General features: G+C 40.7%; 1 protein-coding gene across 2 annotated transcripts in view; it reads right to left on the minus strand.

Annotated features, from left to right (window-relative positions):
• Positions 1-15,385, minus strand: part of LTBP1 (latent transforming growth factor beta binding protein 1) — a gene marked incomplete at its 5' end in the record, with an annotated part of 337,472 nt that overhangs the window by 165,649 nt on the left and 156,438 nt on the right. For both annotated transcript variants that reach the window (XM_081101363.1, XM_081101362.1), the window contains one exon: positions 93-317. In XM_081101363.1, the coding sequence (XP_080957489.1) occupies positions 93-317 (225 nt within the window). The remainder of the gene's footprint in view (positions 1-92; positions 318-15,385) is intronic.

Consider the following 15,385-nt stretch of genomic DNA (forward strand, 5'->3'; position numbering starts at 1 on the left):
CAGCCCTGGCCATCTGCAGGTACTTGGCTTCTGTGGGTTTGGCAGGCTAGCAGAGGTCTGAGAAATGGGAAAAATCAAAATCTTAAGCTTACCTTTGACTCCTTGCTGACTCGTCATCGTCAGAGGCAAGGTATGTGTAGAGTGGACGACATGCGTTCCCAGCGCCTTGCCTGACTGCTGGGAATGCTGATAAAGTTTAGGAACGCTGGCACCATGGACTGGAATCTGGCAAAGCTTCCCCGTGAAGTTTGGAGGGCACTGGCATTTGTCCCTTGAGCTGCACTGGCCACCATTCATACATGGAAGATGGCAAATTACTGAAAGGGAAAAGAGAAATTGTGGAGAATCGGTTAGTTTCTCAAATGCTAAATCACAGTCAACCAACAAAACTTCCAGAAACACAGCACCATTATAGCCATCATATTTCTACTGACTTTGAAACAGTAAACGAAGAAGCAACTACACGTTGGCAAAAAAGGTCTCTATTCACGATCTTTGTTTTTCCATCCTAAGTCATTTAATTCTCCAGTTCCTTGCAGTGCTCTCCCCCAACAATAGAGAGAATTCACGGGAAAAGAATATATAAAGGAGCCACTGAGGATTACTGTCTCACAGTGCCCTTTGAGTATCTCTCGAATTCTGTAATTACGTTTTCCTATTCAATTCCTAGCTTATTAGCTGTCTCTCTAGATTATAAACTCTTGAGAAAAGGATATGTTTGGCTTAGTAACCTTTACATTCTCAGCACCTAGAATAATGCCTGGTACACAGTGGAAATTAAACATTTCCTCAAAGAATAAACAAATGAGAATACTAAAAATAATATCTGCGGAGAATATAATCTGAATAAGGGAGTAGAAGAGTTTGAATCTTGCTTTCCCAGAATTTGCCATCTCACTGGGATAACAAGACCACAGTGAAACCTAAAGACACAGAATGATTAGGAGTTTGGAATGTAATTTATTTAGAATACCGAAAGATAAAAGGGCACACCGGGTAAGGCATTTTCAGAGGTGTTTTAAATTCTGATGAAATTCAGCTTATGGCCAACCTCTTTATCACTAATGAATTCTTCCTATTGGCCTTTACACATGAGCAGTTTCCACCAGCTTAAAAAATAAAAACCCCTCAACTCCATTTCCTTCCACGATTAAACTTTCCAAAAGAATTGTCTGTCCACTTCTCCACACACTCCCTTTCCCCACCCCTCTTCTATGGAAACTACTCTTCCCGAAGCCACTAATGGTCTCCACATTGCTAAATCAAATGGACAATTTCAGTCTTCCCTCGGTTTCCATGACATCTCACTCATCTATTTTGATCGTTCTTCTTTGCCCTTTCCATCTTAACATTCTTTACAGAATCTACTCTTTATTTGCCCTTTCAACACTGATATGCTTTAAGATTTGGTCTTAAAAATCCTCTTTTTTACTATCTCTACACACTCTTCCTCTATGATTTCAACCTGTCATATGTGACAATTCCCAAATTTCTATTTCCTAGCAAGAGATTTCTGCTGTGCTCCAAATTACTACTACACATTTTCACATAGATATTCCACAGACATCTCACACTCAACATGTCCAAAACATAACTCATCATCTTCTCTCCAATGTCTCCATTCACCAAGTTAGTGGTCCTTAACAGCTGTCACCTGGCCCATCCATACTCCCAGTCCTGGAAGTCCTCCCTTCTCAACATCCATCAAATATGTGCACTTCTTTCCCATCACAGGGCCCCTGTTCCCTTTAATTCGTCTTCACTTATGAGTCTCACCTCATTCCCTACAATCTAGCTACATGGAGCTTTATTCAGTTCCTCAATGTGTAAGGCCCTCTAGCCCCCCGAAAGCTTTATCCATGCTGTGTCCTTGGCCTGGAACACTCGTTCCATTCAGCCCCCTCACCCATCAAACTCCTACTTATCTTTCAGACTCTGCTTAAACCTCACATCTTCTAGAAGCATTTGCTATTGCCTCTCATCTAGGTTTGGTGCCTATCTAGGCCTCCAAGGACTCTCATTCACTGCCCATCCTGCCACTTAGCTTAGTGCCTGATGACCTTCCTGTATGCCTCATTCAACTAGAGCTCTGTGAGGTCAGAGACCGCATCTTCTGTTTACCCCTAACATGCAACTCAGCTTCTAGAAGAAATACTGCCACTCAAAATAGTACTGGATGAAAAATGTATGCCTACCACTCAGTCAAACACCATTGTAGGTGCTACAGAAGATTCAGTCCCTGCCCTCAAGACCGTAAGCACTAACTGGAGAGATTAGATAATACATGCTAACTAAAACCACAGATCACCAAATATGTGACAGTTGGAAAATATAAACTACAAATTGTTTGGAACTTCAGAGAAGGGGGAGTCATTTCTGGGAAATCGAAGTAGACTTAGCAGGAGGGATCATTTGGGGTAAGTCTTTGAAACTGGGCAAGATTCCGAAAAACAATGGATTGCTTCCTAGGAGGACAGTATGAGAAAAGGACGGGAGGCAGGCATATTTGGGAGATAATGAGAAAATTTTCTGTTGAAACCTCAGATTCCTGAGGGGGAGGGGTCAAGTGATAAATAGAAGGTAGAGGCTTGCGTCAGCCAATGGATCAAGGACCAATAAAACGTTTGGATTTTATTTTGTAATTATTAAGTTATTTTTGAAACTCCAAGGAGAGAACCAAACAAGGCTGAGAGAGTGTTCCAGGAAGATGACTCGTGATGGATGAGTTGCGATGGAGAGTGACTAGGTGGAGAAGCCAGTAAGGAGACCATTAAAATACAAGCTGAAAAACACATGGATGAGGACGATGGCAACAAGAGTTGAAAGAAACAAAAAGCGTCACAATGACAGAGGGAGAATCAGTGCAACATGAAGACGGGACAGAGTGAACAGCAGGCCACGGGAGAGTTCAGACAGTGGAGGAGGAAGGGGAGCCAAAAAAATGACCAAGGGCAAGAAACTGTGTCCAGCATCGATGTGGCGGTTCAAGCCCAAACTGCCCTTGCTGAATGGGGTCTGAAGTAAGCTTTCTCCAGGGCCGATGTCCTCTGAGGTGCCGGGTAAGAGAAGCGAGTCAAAGTGGGCTCCAAGGTTGAGTCAAAGACTTCATAACTCGCACGTCAACTCTGAACCGAATTTCTAAATCACAGCTTGGCTACCCGGGATGGATTCAATGTGTCATGGGCAAGGGGAGCCAGGCCAAGATTGAAATGTACTACAAATAATTTATAACCGGAATACAGGCACCACTCACTCTGCATGGTTCCAATATGCATGAATTTCAGTTTCCGCAGTTTAAATAACACCAGTCCCCCCAACAGTATGGTTCAAACGTCAGTTGCCATAGTGTATTAGCTGTGAGTAATTGCATAAAGTACAAACTTCACTGCTAGCTCTTTGGTCCATAAACACTGCGTGGATAACAGATGTGTATGGTGATCAGTAACCAATCATGTCACTTCCTTCAAAGTCTGCTGGTGACTGATCCCTGCACATCTGTTCTCAGTTCACACACAGACAGGGAAGCATGTCGTTGTGTTGCCTCCTCATCGCGCAGTGATAAAATCAATAACATTTCACAGAAGTGGATAATTAAAAGGGTCAATGACAAAAAGTGTCGCAAAAAAATGACAGGCAGTTAACATTGGAAGTGAAATTGGAAAGCGGTTGTGGTGAAAAGGATGATGATGTGCCAGAGGAAGTGACATTAAAGGAACCCCCGGACAGCTCTGAAAGCACAAAGGGTAAGATGTTGGCAGCTGATCCAGATGTGGAAAGGAGTATGACAACCGACTAAGGCAAAGAAAAAATACTCCATATCATGTCATACAGTGAGAAGAAAGCAAACATGTTCTAACTACTCTTGATAAGTTCTACTCAGAGAAACAAAACATTTTTATTCTCAGTGTTTCTAACATTTTCAATAACAGGGCACTAATTAAATATTAGCTTTACTATTTTTTTCCATTTCCATCTACATTTATAACCTACAGTAAAAGAGTTTTAAAAAAAAACCGTTTTCAAGGTCATGGAACTTAATTCATTGATTAATAAGATCATTTTGCACATGGCCATTTTGCATTAGCTTGCACGATCATTTTCATGGTCCTGTACTACCATGCAAAGATGACTATATAATCAATACTAAAATAACTTCACATATGCAACCATCTTTTTTATAAACAAAAAACAACTGACTTTTACTAGATATTTCTAGTATCAATAGCAGATTTTGAAATTAAACATCTACCTTTAAACCCAAGATAGCTTCCACACAAATGTTTCAAGGACTGCCCGAGTCTAAGTGGACACAGCCATAAACCCAGAAGTTAACTCCACTACCCCTGTGTCTCTCTGCTCAGACAGGAAACAGCGTCTGCTTGACTTATCCCGATCAATAAAAGGCCACTATTGCTACTCATTTATGAATGAGAAAGTAAATATCTATTCTACCGTTCCCGCATTTTTAAAAAATCTAAATTACAATATAAAGTTCTTTGCCTCGGCTCAATAAATACACGTTGAATCCTTTGTGGCAGGTGATCTTTTTATAGCTAAATAGTCTTTTATATCAAAGAAATCAAATTGAAAATCAACCTACAAACTTAAGGATTGAACTATGAATGGTTTCTTTCTGTTTCAAAAGTTCATGCTTTGACCTTTTGCCTAGTGATCTACAGTCTGTGTTGCCAGTGTTCTAGCAAGCCTTCTCAAGGCATACAGAGAAAGAGGACCAAGTTCTCTTTAAGGCTGACTTGGGAAGCTTGTGGTATGCTGGCTGCAAGTCTAGCTATGGCACATATATTTTAGAACATGTCACTAGAGGTGTCACACAGAATGCTGGCTGAGAAAGCCCATAACTTTATCAGCTTGTTATTTAGCAGGCCATCCCCATAACTCACTACACTGCATGCTAGGTCACCTGGGACCTACTGAAAATAACAAGAGGTCTATGGGCCCCCAGCCTGTTATTCTAGAAAGTATCATTTCATCCCAGCCACTCAATGCATCTCACGGTTCTGCTACAAAAGGTCAAAGGGGGCAGAAGGATCCATGCTGGAGGTTTTAAATATGTCAAGTGCTTCTGTGCGTCCCACCATTCGCTCCGGTCTATAAAATGACTTGCAGCACTCCGGAAGCTGGGCTGACAGAATCATAGTCCCATTCTATATGGCAAACTGGAACTTAAGTGAATAGATATTAGTCACTTGTACCCAAATATGGGCAACATGAATTTTCTAAAGATTTGTACTACAGAAAGCCATACCCGCTCTGTCTTCCCTGTTATCTTAGCTATAAAAAGACTTCACACACCTGAGTTTCCTGCAGCAGCATCCCGGCCCCTCCACCACCCTCCAGCTTTCTGTGCCAGCGGACAATTTTGTGGCTCAGGCAGAACAGGGAAAACAAACCTCCACTTGAAGAAACCCTGCACCTGTCATCTCACAGAATACACACACACACACACACACACCACACACACACACACACCACACACACCCCACACACAACACACACACACCACATACACACACACACACCACACACACACACATACACACACACACACATATACACACACACGACTTTGATCTGCATAGCTGCTTCAACTTTGCCACTTGTTTCTGATTAAAAGAACAGCTTTCCCTTAAAAGTTTTCCGCATTTTTGTTGATAGCCCTTGAAGTGTGAAAGAAAAAAAAGTACTATTTTTTAGAAAGTAAAAGTTATTACTTTATTCATTCCCCTAAACATACCTATACTGTCCTCTTTTAAAGGGTACCCTTCAACTCTATTCAGCCAGATAGTGGGTTCCTACTATAACTGTTTAAAGCTTTTGGATAACAAATATGTTAGATAACAATTAAATGCTGCAAATTATAGCTCATGTCAAGAACCTTAAAAATAACAAAACAAAACAAAACTGGGTCCTGGTTAAGTAGCTCAGTTGGTTAGAGCATCATCCCAATACACCAAGGTTGTGGGTTCAATCTCTAGTCAGGGCACATATACTAGTAAGAAGCAACCAATGAATGCATAAATAAGTAGAATAACAAATCTCTCTCTCTCTCTCTCTCTCTCTCTCTCTCTCTCTCAAATTAATCAATAAAAACAAAACACTGTATGCTTGCCTTGTGATCCAGGATGCATCTCCCCAAAACAAACATACAGACAAAAACCTGGAACTGAAAGTGAAGATGGAGGTCCCATTCTTCAGAGGCACGGAGGAGGCCTAATGCCACACATGAGCCCAGGAAGGAAGTACAGAGATTAGCAGGCATTTATTACAACCCAGGTTTGGGGGTAGGGGTGGTTAATCGAATGTAGAGATTTACAACTGTGCTCTAAAATTGCCTTCAGCCAATTCTTAATTATCTGCCTGCCAACGTATACTGACTCACGGACACTACCAAGAAAACGTGAGATACAATGGTCCAGAACAACAGGTCCAAGGAGGTGACATCTAAGCTAACCCTGAAAGAAGAATCCAGTGACTTAAAAAGTTGGCAAAAAGAATGTTTGCAGAAGAAGTAATAGTGGGAGGTAGGATCTTGAGGTGAGACATGATTTAGGCGGCTGGGGCAGCAGGAGCGTAGAAGACAGGGAGAAGCTGAGAAAAGCTGGGTTGGACAGACAGATAAGGGCCAGATTCCCGTTTCTTTCCACAATCATATAGGGCAGCCTATAAAATCAGATACAATGAAACAGGAAAAAAAAAAATATATATATATATATAAATAAAACCTTAAAACTCAGGACCAGGACAGATAAGATCTCAGGAGTCCCATAGACACAGAGATCGTGCTGGTGGCTGCCAGAGCAGAGGGTGGTTGGGAGACTAGGAAAAAGAGGGGAAGGGATTAAGAGCGCAGATTGGTAGTTACAGAAGAGTCACTGGGAGGATAGGAAACATACTAGTAAGTTAATAACATTGTAACAGTGTATGGTGCCAGGGGGGTATTGGAAATATCAGGGGGAACACTTTGTAAACTATATGACTGTCTTAATCACTATGCTATACACCTGAAAATCATACACAATAACACTGAAAATAAACTGTAATTGAAAAAGAGAGTAAGAAGTAAACACAATCATAGGCACCAGAGTCGGAGAAAAAGGAAGAACAAGCCTAACTCAGATCAGTAGACTCCTCTACCGTACGCACGTGGAACGTGCGCCATGAGTGAGCTCGGTGTTCCTGGCCCTCCTTACACATTTTTTAGTAACTAATTAGCCAAATTTAAATCAAATTCCAGAAGATTTCACTTAAAACTCCTATAATCATCCTATTGGTAAAATGACTTTTTTAATGTGTGAGAGAAGTGATTAGTATTCTCAATCTTACATACAAAAGGGGGCAAAGGGAGGATCCTTTCATAAGAGTTAAAAACAGCTTCACCACACTCTCCCTGGCACAATCTTTGTTTTCTTGCGTTAGAAATGGGGGAGACCATCTCCATCCCACCCCCACCTGTCACTCACTGAAGTGTACTGGGATGCAGATTTCAACAAATGCAAAATATCCACCTTAAACACAGACACAAATTCCAAGAACGGCGCTGGTTTCTAAAGCTGGTGCCCATGAGCAAATGCTTCGATACCACATTCTGTTTAGAATTCGGGAGATAGGAGGCCCTACCACACACGCACAGGCATACCGGAGCTGCTAATTCGGGATGAGGCCATTCATCATCTCAGCTTTGTTTATGGCTTTCCTTTCCTTATCAGGAGCCTCACCCTGGCTGTGGGCTACCTAATTTGATCTCGTTTTATAATCAGCATCACCTAAGGAGCGCCACATATCGGGCACATCACAAAATCCACTCACACCCTTCACCCCCAGACCTTGCTGGCGGTGCTCTCTTAGAAACTCCCACTGGCCGAGGCCCTTTCCCCTTAGGAAAGACACAGCCACATCCGCAGGCTGCAGAAGGAACACAGGAATCCCAGGCTCTTTGGGACTGGGGGGCCCTTTAGTAACAGCCTTCATGCTGGCTCGTTAGGTTATTTCATCCCTTTCTCGCTTAATTATTTAACTCGTCCCACCCGGAGATGAACTAGTACGTAGATATGGGTTATAATTCATTTTGCTTCAAATTGCAACCTACGAATCTTAATATCAGTGACTGAATCGAACTGGCTTTCCCATATTTTTAAGACAAGCAGTTATTTTAGTAGAATCCAAAGGGGTTAGACAAAAGGTGGTCGGGGAAAGAATGTGGCCATTTAGGATGGAGTTAGGGTGGAAGAATAGAGGAAGAATGCAGGATAAGAAAGGACTAATACAAAAGCAGGACAACGTTCCCCGGGAGACGTGAAAGAGGAAACGCACTGGGTAATAAAACGAAATGGGGTCTGTAAAGCTCAGTCAGATGCCAGGAGCGATAAATTCTGGATAGACAATGTTTGGGAACCACACTATAAACAAAAACCTGCGTGGCCCGTCTACAGCTTCCTTTTATTCCCACCCTCCACGGATCATTACCTTCCCTGGCTACCACCTAACCGCACCCCCACAAGCGAGGCCTCTCTCTCAGGCCTGGTCCTGTTATTTCTTTTAAAGGGCAGGGAGCCCTTTCAGAGTCCTCTTCCTGAGTGCTAAGCAGTCACAGATGAGCATAAAGGTCGGTGACGGGGATGCAGTGCAGAGTCCAAATCACCACGATCAGGGAAGTATCCACTCCCAAGGATACGGAATATCCTGTGTAGCTGCTGAAGGGACAGGCGTGTGAGCTCAGCTCAGATCTTTCTAGATGTTTGAACTGGAAAACCCTCAGGTAGGACCACCAGCTCTCCATGCCTCTTTACAGGCTGCTGGTGGCCTTAAAATCTCCATGTAACACAAAAATGCCCGGGGAAAACCAGCGTAGAGTCCTCTCAAGACTGGTGGGTAAGCTCTCCCACACACTTCCAGGTTCAGAATTCTACACGCACATCACAGCCTATGGACTGAGTATAGACAGAGGTTGCGTACACTCACAAAATGGGCTGAATAACCACGTGACAACTGCTGTCATGATTGGATTTCAGTTTCTACCTCAGTTACTGAGAACTTCTTTGTCTTTTAGACTTACAGGCCCTTTGTGGAAGGACTGGAGTTAGAGGTTTTTAACTAAAGGCTTTTGAGAAATACTAAATAATAAAATTTGTAAGAGTGCATCACAAGTTTCGATTTTACAACCTGTTAGATTTAAAGTATTTTAACCCAGATTTCTTCTCTTACACAGCATGCAAAAAGGGATGAGACTGTTTAGCGGGAACTAGAGGTGATTTCTGGACATTACCATAAACTTGAATGATGGGTAAGAGGTTCCCAAGTGGTTTCTACCAGATCACTGCCTCTGATATGCAGACTCGTTTGAGCTGAAAAGCTGGACACCCCAATTTCCTGCTTATCTATTTCAGAGATTCTATCAACAGTGGGAGACATCTAAACCCAATCATGACAGAAGGGCTCTTCTGGGTCTCGTTTTTGCTGCCTGCCCAGCCCAATTCTCCACCGTTGCTGTTACGTTCTCTTCAGTTCCAGAATGCCCAACCCTGGTCTGTACTGAGCAGGCCACGCTTCCTCAGACGCTCATGGTTCTATAAGGCTCTTTCCTCTCTTCTTCCAGCTCACCACCCTGAGCCTCTGCTTAAGCTTCACCTCATCACTAAGGCCTTTCCTGACGATGCCAGAGAAAAGCTGATAGTTCCTTCTCCCCGCCACATACTCAGGGCAATGACTGCATGTGCACACCCAGCCCAGAGAGCACTGAACTGTCATTGTCTGGATGCACATCTGACTTCTCCAAAAGGTCCTGAGCTCCTGGAGGGAAGAAACCTTGTCTTTGGGATGTTGACCTTTTCAGGGGCACATCCCAAGCTTAGCAAAATACTAGTCACACAGTAGGAACCTAAGAAATGTTTTTTTTAATGAATAAATGAGCAAATGGGAGCTTTCTATAAAACATATTTTTTAGCCGAAACCGGTTTGGCTCAGTGGATAGAGCATCGACCTGCGGACTGAAGGGTCCCAGGTTCGATTCCGGTCAAGGGCATATACCTCAGTTACAGGCACATCCCCAGTAGGAGATGTGCAGGAGGCAGTTGATCGATGTTTCTCTCTCATCGATGTTTCTAACTATCTCTTTCCCTTCCTCTCTGTAAAAAATCAATAAAATATATTAAAAAAAACAAACATTTTTTAACATAAAGTCAGCTAAATGCCAAATTCTGTACATTTATAGTTTGCTTTCCAGTTTCTTAATTTTGTCTTACCCCTAAATTGACAATCAGTCTTATATTAGTCATTTGCTTTTATTGTCTTTCCAAGGCATTTTACTGTCTTTTAATCTTCATGAAACAACTCTTTTTGCCCTCATTTCTAGTCATTCGCATAATGTTTAATTAAATGATGTAATTTATGGTCAGAAACAAAAGAATTGACCCTTTGTAGCTATTCAACTCAGACTTAGGATGTGTAATGTGTGGGGTGAACTACCGGCCAAGAATATTCAGCAGGTCATGGGCATCGGTTGGTGTATTTTAAAAGGGGTGGAGGGCGTTGGTTAATTTGGAAAGTCAGTTAGGTAGAGGTAATTTTAGACAGCTTCTGCTGCAGACTGCTTAAAGTCACACTGAACTTTCAAGAGTCAAATGCTAAAGCCATTCAAAGCCACGAGACTCATTACTGATGAGATGAGCCAAGATGTCTCCTTCCATTTAGCTTAAATAACTTGGTATGTAAAGTTCAAGTTATTAAAATCGGCCTATGCATTCCTCGGGGCTCCATATATGCTCCCTGAATCTGGAATATTCCATTAAATCAAGACAATATGTATCACAACTGACTTCCTGAAGATAATTCCTTCTAATCCCCAGTATTGGCCCATGGTTGTGTTTCTAATTAACTCTCTTGAGATGTACCTCAGACTTAGGCGAAATTGATTTTTGAAACATCCTAGTGTATATCTAATCCCCAGTTACCACTATAAAACATTTGGAGGTCTAGATTTTGTACAGGATTAGAATCAGAGAATCAGAGACATGGAAGAAAAGTAAATTAAAACTACCATCACTAATCAGGACTAGAAAAATTTCCAAATCCTTCTGGCAACTTTCCTAAGTAAACCAACTATCATCAGGGAAACTACGTGGGTAAACGAAGAAGAATTTCAGAAACTTTTCCCTAGTATTCTTCCTGTTTCTCTTTCTCTTTTCCTTTTATGGCCAGTCAGACACTGAAGTTAAGGAAACGATATAGGATGTTTTAATTTGGAATTAAAATGCACCATACAGTGATTCTTACTAATATAAAAGGAAATAGTTTCACAAACTACAATCATTTCTCTGTAGTTTTTGCAAACGTAAAAAAATCTGCCACACTGAGGTCATAATGAAGTTTTATCTTTTATAACCTATCTGACCCAAAGAAGAAGGAAAAGCCCATAGGTTCCTCTTAGAGGGATGTGCACCCACTTTGAGAGTTATAGCTGTTCTGGAAGAAGCCATTTTCACAACTTGAAAAAGCCAATGAGGAAAGAAGGAAGCACTTGACAACTTTTCTACTTCCTAACAGATTCAGTACCATCAAAGCTTGAAACTGAGCAGCTTTCAAATACATTTCACAGCCATTGGAGCAAAGCCTTGTCACAGTTCCCTTCTAACGTTCTATTAATTCTCTTCATAGAACGGATGTATTTAAGCAACTTTACCACGTGAGTTAAGCACTTTGCCACATGATTCATGTTTTCTAGTCCATTACTTTTTATCAGGAAAGAGATCCAGCTAGTAGTAATAGTAGTGATGATGATGATGATAAATACTTCCTCCTGAATGAAATAAAATCATCTTTATGTAGAGATTTTCATGTACAAGTTTAAAGTCTAGTGAGTCAGAAGATCCCTGTACTGAGAGCCAAGAGATCTGAGTCCTAGACCTAGGTCAGCATCACACAGCTAAATGACCTTCAGTAATTCAGTTCAGCATTCTGGAACTCGGTTCTCTAACTGATAAAACAATAGATCTAACTGACATATACATTTCCTTCTCAGTGCCAAACTTTTATGATCCTATAATGTATTAATTTTTTAAAAAATACGATTATCAGCCATAAACATTAAGCCTGGTTTTTTCTCAGACCCATAACCCCCACATCAACGGAGACCAAGTTCTACTGATTCTCTCTTCAGTATCTTTCGGTTTGTTTCTTCCTCTCCATTCCTCCAGACCTTTGTCCAGGTTCAGACTAGTCTATCTTGCATAGACCATGGCAAAGCCTTCTTGAGAGCCTCACTACCTCCTTCCTTAGCTCTCTCCAATATTTTCTCTCCATACCACGTCCAGAATGTACTTTCTGACATGAGTACTCAATCAACAAGCTCATTCCTCCCCATGATTTTTCTGTAGCTCTCTACCACCTAAAAGAAAAAAAATCCTGTCTTCTCAGTGAAATCCTGATTAAAACCCTATAGGGTTATTGGAATAACTGCCTCCTGGGTTTTGTGGTGAGAATTAAAGGCTCTACTCTTGGCAACAGTGCACTAAGTACCCAGCGCTGCCAGGCTTATCTCCACCATGTCTTGCTCTGAGTATTGTAGACCACAAAACTGATGTAGTTGTGATTCCCAGAACACACCACTCCCTGTGTAAATCCATGTTAAAGCTCATGTCTAGATTCTAGAACAGTGGTTCTCAACCTGTGGGTCTCAACCCCTTTGGGGGTCGAACGACCCTTTCACAGGGGTCGCCTAAGACCATCGGAAAACACATATATAATTACATATTGTTTTTGTGATTAATCACTATGCTTTAATTATGTTCAATTTGTAACAATGAAAATACATCCCGCATATCAAGATATTTACATTACGATTCATAACAGTAGCAAAATTACAGTTATGAAGTAGCAACGAAAATAATTTTATGGTTGGGGTCACTACAACATGAGGAACTGTATTAAAGGGTCGCGGCATTAGGAAGGTTGAGAACCACTGTTCTAGAAGAATTCCTCTCCCCACTCTTCCTTCTTCAGTTCTTGCCCCCCCCCCCCCCCACCACCACCACCACTCCATAGCCTCTCCTCTTGTGAGGCCTCCTTTGACTGCTCCCTGCAGGCCTAGGTGCTCCTCCACCTCTAAATCTAGAAACCTTAAGTAGGTGCCCAATTCATGCCAATGATTTTCATGAACCTCAGCAGAGCCAACCCTCCAGCTCTCTGACAAAAGGCAGAGGACCCAAAGTTAAACTCTCTGTGTTTTTATACAAGGACCAATCGACTAAAAGTATTTTTCCCAGGAGAGCTTTTTGCGATTCTTTTTATTCCAAATGACACTAAAATAAGTGGAATGATAATGCTTAAAGTGAAGTGATGATTTTCAGCTAGTATCCCATGATATATCAGACTGCTTCTGATGTTTTTCCAATATACGGCTAGCAGCAATCCTGGAAAGATTTAACAGTTTTGCAACTTTAGTCACAAGCTTCAAATTGCCTTAAAACTTTAAATCTTATATCCAGAATATTTTTTAAATCATATTTTGCATTTTTTCCATCATTTTTAACATAATGGAATATTTCCAATGGTAAGTGATGATTTAAAGTCTCCTAAAGCTTCTTATTCCTTATATCTAAGAGGAATACTGTCTCTCTCCACCGAAGCCCTTTGCCTTTGCTTCTAACATACATTTGTGCCACTTCTGTTAACCATGGGTCCAATATAACAATTGTCCTTGTCTATATCTGAAAGATCTCTTCTGAACTCTCCCTACAAAGTTCAACTAATTGCTCTGCTTATATAAAACTTCTATTATCGTTGAAGGAGAAAGACTATCCATGTAGATAAACTTACAGCTTATTCATAATCTTCCTGAGAGATTTATGATTAGCTCTTCCAGCTGCTAGCAAGCCGATCAACAGCCAAGCAGAGGAAACAGTGAATCTTACTTGTCAGCTACATGTGTCATCAATATGGTCCAGATTAGGAAAGCTTAAACTGGATTTCAGGACAAGAACAAAATTTTTGCTTTCACCATTAGCATAAAACTGTCCAGGATTCTTACAATTAAAATGGAGAATTCTGGTTTTCATTGCCTGATACCTATGAAAAAAAAAGAAAACCAGAGAAATGATAGAAATTTCCAAGTAATTATTAGAAATATGATAAGATCCAGTCAGAATTCCTAAAGCAAACAAGAAAATAGTCATTAAATATTCCTTTTGATTTTTAAGATATTGCTTGACCACTATCTTTATATGCTCATTTACATATTTTGTATGACTCTATGGACACACATATGAACAAATACAAATCCATTAAATAAACATTCATAATTGATAAACTTCACCCTTTATTCTGGTACCTTCAGTTCAATACTTTAGGCACAAAAAGTAAATAGGAACAGTATCTTTGTCTCCCTCCAAATTTGCTCTTTTGAGCCTGAGGAAACACAAAAATTATTTACCGATGGCTGTCACTCTCCTCTACAAATGATGACCATCAGATAAGTTCCTCAACATGTGTTTCTCAGGCTCCTGTGAAACTATCAAGGAATGCTAGCAAGTATGCTCACTTTTACTAAGTCCCTTCATGGATGATACAGAACAAATTTAAGGAAACTGTCCAGAAGCACAGAAGAGATTTAGAAACTAACCAAGTGATCAAAATTTCTAAGATTGATCAGAAAAAGCTATGAAGAATGTTTAATCTAAGATGCAAGTTCTTTATACCCAACATAAACCTACTGAAAGTTTCCAGTCACTTTGTTAATAAATCAAAAGACATTAATACTAATACTATACTAGGCCTCAGCTATCTAATACATAAAAGTGATGGGAATGATAACATATCTGTCTTTAAGTGCCTTAATGCCAATATTGACATCACTTACTCATCCATATAAAAATATTTTCATTTGTCCACAGAAGGCAAGGACAATAAAGTTTCAATAAGGAAAAGTTTATTTAGCTTCTGTGTAAGGGAAAGGTACTACAATTGTTGGCTACTCTTCTATAGGGTACTGACTTCATTATCTCATTTACTCCTTACAGCAACCCTGGGAATGACATAGTTTTATACCAAAAGATATAGATAACTGAGATTCTGAGATATTTAGTATTCTTCCCAAAGCACACCATTAGTAAATGGCAGAGTCAATATGCAAAGTCTACCACACTATCTCCAAAGTGTGCACATTATCCCAATAGGTTCTGAAGAGGTCAGGAGGCCATATCACCGCTGTCTTCCTCTATCTTTAACATAAAAATTAATAATCTATCATGTCTCTTACAGGGCCTAGACTCTTTGCAAAACTTCACAGGTCAACCACAAATAGAGTTGGTAGATAAAATTTACTTTCCATCCTTAAGTACCGCAATGATCAATAATTTTGAGGCAGAAATAGTAG

The sequence above is a fragment of the Myotis nattereri genome (assembly GCF_964212035.1).
Source record: "Myotis nattereri genome assembly, chromosome: 10".
NCBI classification, from domain to species: Eukaryota; Metazoa; Chordata; class Mammalia; order Chiroptera; family Vespertilionidae; genus Myotis; species Myotis nattereri.